Source organism: Drosophila nasuta, unplaced genomic scaffold (assembly GCF_023558535.2).
Source record: "Drosophila nasuta strain 15112-1781.00 unplaced genomic scaffold, ASM2355853v1 ctg31_pilon, whole genome shotgun sequence".
Lineage (NCBI taxonomy): Eukaryota > Metazoa > Arthropoda > Insecta > Diptera > Drosophilidae > Drosophila > Drosophila nasuta.
This window is the reverse complement of record NW_026869507.1, coordinates 67,817-76,501: the sequence shown is the minus strand read 5'-3', so window position 1 is coordinate 76,501 and position 8,685 is coordinate 67,817. Positions and strand designations below refer to the sequence as shown.

The 8,685-nt window shown below is 35.5% G+C and overlaps 1 protein-coding gene across 1 annotated transcript; it reads right to left on the bottom strand.

Moving 5' to 3' along the window:
- Positions 1–4,341: 4,341 nt before the first annotated feature.
- Positions 4,342–7,922, bottom strand: LOC132797915 (uncharacterized). The gene is made up of 2 exons (XM_060809668.1): positions 7,585–7,922; positions 4,342–4,376 (listed from the first exon to the last, which is right to left on the bottom strand). The coding sequence occupies exons 1-2, from the start codon at positions 7,751–7,753 to the stop codon at positions 4,357–4,359; spliced, it is 189 nt and encodes a 62-aa protein (XP_060665651.1). The 5' UTR covers positions 7,754–7,922; the 3' UTR covers positions 4,342–4,356.
- Between the last annotated feature and the right edge of the window lie 763 nt (positions 7,923–8,685).

The window sequence follows — 8,685 nt, the reverse complement described above, 5'->3', positions numbered from 1 at the left end:
ACTTCTTCAAACATTCTTATAATTTGCAATTTGAACTTTTTTGTTTTGTTTTATATATTACTTGAATGATTTGATTTAAATCATTTTTGTTTTGTTTTTTGACAACACTTTTAATTGACGATTAGAGACGATCAATGATTTCACAAAACAAATTGCTGACGCTGGCAGAGAGTTAAAGTTGGCGCCTAAAGGCGCTTCGCAGGCCAGGCGGTGGCCTGTAGAGGCGCTCCGCTGGCCGTGAGGGCCGGTGCAGGGGTGCTCCGCTGGCCGAGAGGGCCGGAGAGGGTGCTCCGCTGGCCGTGAGGGCCGGTGCAGGGGTGCTCCGATGGCCGTGAGGGCCGGTGCAGGGTGCTCCGCTGGCCGAGAGGGCCGGAGAGGGTGCTCCGCTGGCCGAGAATGGCCTGCAGGGGTGCTCCGCTGACAAGCTGCGGCTTGCGAAGGCAATTGGTCGAAGCAAACTGGCTGTCTGCTTCGAAGCAAAGAACAAGGCCTTGAAGGCAACTAAACCAATCCTGCGAACAAAATTTTAATTAAACGGAGTCCTCCTATGACACGATAAAACTTTTCTCTTACCAAATAATAGCAATGACAATAAAAAATCCCCAATAGCGCTCGATGCCTTCCGATTTAAATCTGCTATAATTACGCGTCTAGGTACGCAGCCGGTCATTAGAAAAATTACCAAACCGGAACCGGCTTTCGCTAAGTTGGCCGCGCTCAAGCTGATGCAGCTGGCGCAGATGTCAAAGCTGAGCTTTCCAGTGCAACCGATGCACTTTAAGCTTATCAGCAGTTTTACAACACTGCTCAGCTTATCAGCTGCTTACAGCGCTGCTTTAAGCTCAGCTTAACAGCAGCTTAAGCTAATTCGACAGACTAACAAATGCATACTTTTAGGAGCTACCTGCAACAGCATCAACCTTGGCTTAAACTTAGCAAACTTTTAGGCCGAATTCAATACATTTTGCTGTAGGCGCCGTTACAAAAGACCCTAGTAAGTAGACGCTTTTGCCCATACAAAAGTATTTATTTAATAACTTCGACAATTTTTATCTGATCAGAACCAAATTGTTGTTATTGTATATACCAAAATTCGCAGCTCTAGCTTTTTATTACGCTTGTTATCCGATTTTTGTTTTGCGGGAGCGGAAGGGGCTTGGCAAAAATTTGAAACAAACTTGATCTGCGTGCAAACATAACAAATGCTGTCGGAAAATAAATTATATAATTAGGAAAACAGTTAAGAAACAAGAAACCCTAACACCGTTAAACTAATAGACCACGTAATTAATAGCTCTTTAGCCATAAGTTGTTGTTTAATAAATAATCAAAATGCAACGTTAACATTAAGAACACACTTTTTACAAAATTGTAAAATTCAAAATATCGTCGGAGTTCGTGGCGTACACCAACAGCACGTCACCGAGCCATCCTTCTCCGATCCGGTCATTTCCCTCTATGGCCTCTCTTCGGACTGAGGGGAGGAGTTAACATGCCCCTCTCTCCGGCCACATAGAATAACGCAGATCCGGCAACTCCAAGCCTAGTGCAACAACGATAACATCGCCAACATGCAACTCTGACGATAATACACTCATACGACATACACTGATACATACACACACGTACATACTTTTGTAATAAATTATCACTGACAAAATAGTCAATCTTATTCTGTGGTTTTATTCGTAAATTTCTTTCGAACATCTTCCAGAATTTTCTCGCAAATGAGGCCTCCTCTACTCCCTCGGTCACTGGACTGTAACTCTGGCGATGGGCCGAGGTGACTGAAGAAGAAGATGTTCCTCCTCCACCGTAAAGATTGACGCAGCGCTCTTTTGGTCGTAATCAGTTAAGACCTCAGCACCCGCGCGTATCAACCTCGAGCTACACAATCAAACAATTCTGTAGGGGAGAAGTGTGTTTCAAATTGAATAACATGCGTAATTTTAAAGCTAGAGCTGCGAATTTTGGTGTATACAATCATAACTATAGAATTTATGGGTACAGGAAATTTGATTGCGATCAGATAAAAATTGTGGAAGGTATTAGAGAAATACTTTTGTATGGGCAAAAGCGCCTACTTACTAGGGGCTTTCGCCGACAATCTGGTACATTGTGCCGCCTACCGTACTACCGTACTATATCGATATACAAAATATACCATTCGGTATATTTGTAGTATTTTGTAGTATTTTCGGAATGTTTTGAAAATAAAACCGCAATATTTTGTTTTTATTCAAAATAGGTAGCGGGTGTCTTACAGTCGAGCACACTCGACTGTAGCTTTCTAACTTGTTCCTATTAAAAATGGATAAAGGTATGTAATTAACTACAAAATAATTGTTTGTGACCTGTGATTGTGTTTGTCACCAAATTTTATGAGGTGTAGTGCACAAAGAGATAGATAGATAATAATGTTTACTAACAAACTAAACTTTCGTAGACCAGAACTTTTGAGGTTCGACTGGGCTCGATATCAATGTTTATATCCGCTATCCATAAGGTTAAAGGGTATTATAACTTTGTGCCGGCAGGAAATGTATGTAACAGGTAGAAGGAGGCATCTGCGACCCTATAAAGGTATATATATTCTTGATAAGCATCAACAAACGAGACGATCTGTCCGTCTGTGTGTCTGTGTATTTGTCCGTCTGTTCGTATGAACAAATAGATCTCAGAGACTATAAGAGATAGGGCTATATTTTTATCGACAGCATTTGTTATGTTTGTTTGTGATCAGATAAAAATTGTGGAAGTTATTCAAGAAATACTTTTGTATGGGCAAAAACACCTACATACTTAGCTGCTTTGGCCAACAATCTGGTATATTGTGCCGTCTATGGTATATTTTGAATGTGGTACTATGTCGATATAACAAATATACCGTTTGGTACAATTTTAGTATATTTGTATTTTTGGGTATATTTAAAAAATTCCATAATATTTTGGTTTTACTCAAAATTGGTAGCTGGTATCGCACAGTCGAGCACACTCGACTCTAACGTTCTTATTTACTTTTACTGACAGCCAGGAGAAAACAAAAAAAGAGTTTAGGACATCATTCAAGCATTTTCGTGCGAAGAGCTCGTATCTGTGGCTAGTACTATTTGTATAATTCTGGCAAGCGAAGTGCAGCTAAGATGATTATGTTATTAAACTCTGATGAAAGTTTACCCAAAATAATTATATTAGCTACTGAAATAGCTGATAACCAACAAATTAAGTATACAGCCCTATTGTAGATGTTAGACATACCAAATACACCTGAATTTGTCAAAGAAACCCCCAAAGGAAAATACGCAGATATCCATATAACCATGCAACGATGAACTGCGTTGATTGCGAATAAAATTCTAGCCTTTTTTAGATAAAGTTTATTTATGAAATATGTTAACTAAAGTTAAAAAAATAAAACAATTTTATATTTAAAAAATTTTTTTAATTAAAAATTAAAGAAAAAATTGTTATTATTTAAAAAATTCTATGATTTTCCTCTATTCAGCGAAAATCACCGATTGAAGACATCTATTTTAATTTAGAAGTTATTAATTAAATGCCGCTAGCGAGACCAAACTGCTCACTGCGGCGGCGTCTCCAATACCTCGTATTGTAATATAATACAATAGAAATAATAAGTTGACATTCTGCTAGTCGCGATGCTGTTCATTTTCCGATCCAGACCGTTTGAATTTACACTTCGCCATCTTATGACCTACTTTCTTGTATAGCAGTCACCACTATCACCATCAGTACTTCCAGCACTCCGATTTTTATCAAATGTAAATGCTTTCAGTTTCATTTGCAGTTGACTTCTCGTTTGTACATTTAAAGAAAACACCATACCCTGTAATCTGTTGTCAAAACTGGCCTTACCTTACTGGCAAGTACCGTTGACACAGCAATTTCTTCGGCGCTCATATTTTGTGGTAAATAAACTCGTTGTGAGCTGAAAGGCTGTTCACCAAGAACATAACTGCCGGCGTTTCTTTCATTTCGAAACGCTGTGTAAATAGTTCTTGACACTGTTCCCAATTGATGCCTCGATGGCAGATCTGGGCAAGCCAGCACTACCCTGCATGCATAATTTTGAAGCTGTTCTTTTGGTATATGTGACGTTGCCAGTCTCACGTTGGGCCGCTAACCATTTATGATGGCGTTGCCAGACCCACGATTGGGCGCCAAAAATTCCTAAGAATAGTCAGCCCCGGATGTGAGAAGACGGTTGCAAATATCATTCACGACCATCTCGCGTGCAAGCATATAGCGTAGCGGGACCCTTTGAACCCTTAGCTCTTTCGGGATTGTGGGGTGGGTTTTTGCTTTGCTTTACACGAAGCCACGAAAACTTAATTATTATAGAGTCCCTCCTGATTCTAAAAAAAAACAAAACACATGAGTTGATCCTCTTGTCAATAATCTAATCCGACTCGAATCTACAATACGACTCGATCTGAATACTGCCAATATCTAATAAAAAATAAAACAAATGCAGGCACACTGTTGAAATTCGGACAAAATTTAAGAAAAGCAGGGGTGGTCTTATAAGAGGTTAACTGCCACACCCTGGTCTATACCCACCCAACCATGGTCATAAGAAGAAACGTTTTTATGACCCCAAAACTATTACAACTCCCTGTTTTGCTTTATGCTCCCATGTCTCCGGAAATCAGAACAAATTCTAGAATTTCATTTTTAAAGTCCAATGACTCAAATTTAACATCAGTATTTATTTATAAACAAAAAACAAAACCATTTGTTCAAAATGAATTAGAATTATGACGGTATAATCATTTCCATAATTTTGTTTATAGGGCAGTTATTTTAATTCAATACAATATTCATTGTTTTATTGGCAACTGCTACTACTCATTTACAATAAGAACTAAGAAAGAAGATGTAAAACTAATAATATTTAATAAACAAACAATAATTAATAATTAATAATTAATAATAATAACAATAATTAATAATCATGATTAGCAAAACAGATTCATGAGGTTTTTCTATTAAATTTAGTATTTTTACTTTACAATTTTTCTTTTCTTCCCAAATCATTTTTTGTATTTTTAATATTTATTTTATTTTAATTTTATTGTGAAACATTTTTTATTTAATTATTTTTAATATTTATTTTTGTATTTATTATTGGATCATATTTATTATTTAATTTTTATTTATTTTATTTATAATTTTTATTATTTTATTTTTTTAATTTTTATATTTTATTTATCCAAATTTAATAGTGACTTTTATTTATTTAATTTTAAATCATCTTTTTTTAATTTTTAAATATTTAAATTTTTATCAAATTTAATTTTGACTTTTTATTTATTTGTTTTAATTCATATTTAATATTTATTTTTATTTATTTATTTTTCTCTATTTTATTTATCATATTTAATTTTGATGTTCATTTATTTAATTGTAAATCATATTTAAAACCACTGTGCTGTACCAAGAAACAATAATAATAGTAACAATATAGGGCGGAAGCAAATCAGTTATAAAAGGTAAAGGCCTGACCCAAAAGTTAGGGTATCAGCCGACAGCTCATATGCTGTTTGGGAGCTTTCGCAACTGCGAAGAAGTATAAAAATTACAATGCAAGCAAAACTGTGGGCAGCTGCTGCATGGCCGAACAGGCACCAACATATGTATGTATGTATGTATGTAATTACATATGTACGAATATTTATGTTATATTATTCGGACACTCGGACTTTTAACTTACCAGACAGAACTCCACGACGAAGGCCTTCATGATGTTGTTGCTGTTGGTGATGATGATGTTGATGATGATGATGATTTTAATGATGATGATAATGATTGTTTATATACCTTATAGGGTATATACTTTTGTTTGGTTGTTCGTTCACCCACACATTGTCATAATTTTGCACAGGGTTTTATTGTAGTTTGTTATTATGTTATGAGATTATATTAGCATTATTTATTTATTTATATATTTTTTAATTATTGTGCTTCACGTTGATATACCCTTTAATGCCTAGGGCAATAATAGTAAGCAAAACAAAGCAAACAAAAAAATAGCGCAAAAAAATAAGTGCCAAAACCACAATTGATATTTCTCTTTTCTTTTAGTTATCTTTTTAGTTACTTCTTATCATAATGCAACTAAATTATTTCGTATTTTAAAGGCAAATGCAAATCTTTTTGCTTTTATTTGGGCTTTTACCCTTTTTACTATTGCCTCTGTGCACAACTATTGTATGACCTTTTAACTTTAAACAAACTGATTTTGGTCATAATATTTTTCACAAACTTGCACTACACATCTTCACTAGCACTGGCACTGGCACTGAACTGCTGCGTCTGCTGCTGCTGCTGCGACGAAGAGAAGATGGCAAACAAGAGAAATGGCGATTCTGGTACTAGAGCCTTGCGCGGCTCGGCACAGTGGTGCAAGAGTGATCTGCCCAGAGATGCACGGCACTTCACTGTTGTTGCTTTTTGGTTCTGCAGGCGGCAGACCAGACATATAAAAAGTCCTCCGGCACGAAATAGTCGGCCTCCGCTGACTAACATGCGCCGGAATTGTGGAATTCAAATCCACTATATGCGTAGAATTTTGTCTATCCGTATTATTTAATAACAAATAATGACGGCTTAGAAGAATTTTCACAATCTACATATGAGAAAAATTCGAATTCTGCAGGCGGCAGACCAGACATATAAAAAGTCCTCCGGCACGAAATAGTCGGCCTCCGCTGACTAACATGCGCCGAAATTGTGGAATTCAAATCCACTATATGCGTAGAATTTTGTCTATCCGTATTATTTAATAACAAATAATGACGGCTTAGACGAATTTTCACAATCTACATATGAAAAAATTCGAAGTTAGGACTAATGTAAAATTTCATTATTTCATAGAAATAATTACCTTCGCTTAACAAGCGTAACGAGTTGGATTATTTTCTTTGCTCAGCAAAGAAGCATCGATAGATGCTGTTGTTATTGACAGATTAGTTTTGTCTTTTAAATTCTGGTGATGCATGTGTTTTATTTTTGTTTTAAAACACCATCAACCCAGAATTTGTGCATCCGTCTCTGATCGTAGTCCAATAAGAAAAGAATGAGAGCTGTCGTTGCTAAAGTGACAAAGCTCGTCTCCTTCTCCTACGATCTTTCGCTAGACAACTCACCACGGAGGGGAAATTTAATTTGCAGAGGTGTATTGTCCCTTTATCGTGCCATGGTTTGTGTCTTCGCCAACTTTGCGAGGCAAATTTAAAATCTCAAGGAGAAAGAGATTTTACGCACAATTTTTTATTTGCGACCATTACATATATACAATTATAACTACAGTATTTATGACTTATAGGTAGGTAGGAGGCATATTTAATACTCTCAAAATGTTAGCCTTCGGTATATTTTAGTATTTTCCGATATATTTTTAGAAAATATTTGTATTGAAAAAGGTGAATGCATACTTAAATGATCTAAATATGGGTGCTAAAATGTCAGAACAAGTTTCCTTTAACGCTTATAGTAGATCTCATATTCTGATCGAGTTAAATGAAATTTGCAATACAACTCATTGGACAAATATGTACTCACTTTTGCAATACTTGAAGTTTTTCCAGTAGCTCAAATTTTGTGGGTCTTCTCCTTTTAAAATTCGCCACCGATGAACACCCGTTGGTGTCTTCGCGTCCTCTGTTAATGCCCTAATTCGAATGCGTTCTTGATTTAAAGCTCTTTGAAGTCGAACAATTTCTTTTCTCATATTAGCCGTACTTTTTATTGCATGCTTTAAGCATTCACGCTCTGTGTATAAATTTGAAATTTCTTTTTAAGTAGTCTTATATCCTCAACCCTCTGGTTGTACTGCGTAGTGCCATTGTCTAAAAGCATTTTGTGCAATTTGCAACTTTTCTTTAATGACTACTATCTCATCGTTTCGTCGAACCATTTGCAACCCAACTAAATTTCTTTCTTTTCTCATTTCTTCAAGCTCATGTCCCATTTTCATAAACCTAAACTCATCATTTGAAATGGATTTTGCTAGCATTTCATTTTTTTCCTTTATTTCCTTAAGTCTTTACGCAGGCTTGCTACCAAATTCTGCTTATTTTTAATTCTGATTGCAATTCTTTAATATTGTTATTTAAATGTTCTATTTTAAGGTTTAATGAGTTTATTTTAATTTCATTCGCACTAATTTCGGTTGTTAGCTGTTGAGTTTGATGATCCGATTCCTACAAAAAATTTAAATGTTATAAGAGTATATTTAAATGAGATTTTAGGCACAAAAATGTATGTATATACAGGCGACAAACTAAGACGGTTTTAAACTGAAGAGGATTATTGAATATTTAGAATATTAAATAATACAAATACCAAACACTTAAAATATAATAATTTGAAAGTATGAAACACTTGAGAACATAGGAAACTACGTACAGTCTGGAGAATTCTAAAGTTATCGCGGTCTTGAGTAGTATTTTCTAAACTTCTTTGTAGTGTTATTTTTCAGAATGCAACGCTTCAAGTTGCTTCTTGAATTTGTGGACCTCCCGCCTTTTTCGTAGAGCTTCTCAGTGAGCTCATTTAGTTGGTTGGTTTTTAATGAGATTTGATCTATGAAAGAAAAATGAAAAAAATATTCAATAATGTTTTTGTAAGATAATGAAAATACAGATATATTATATGGGGGCT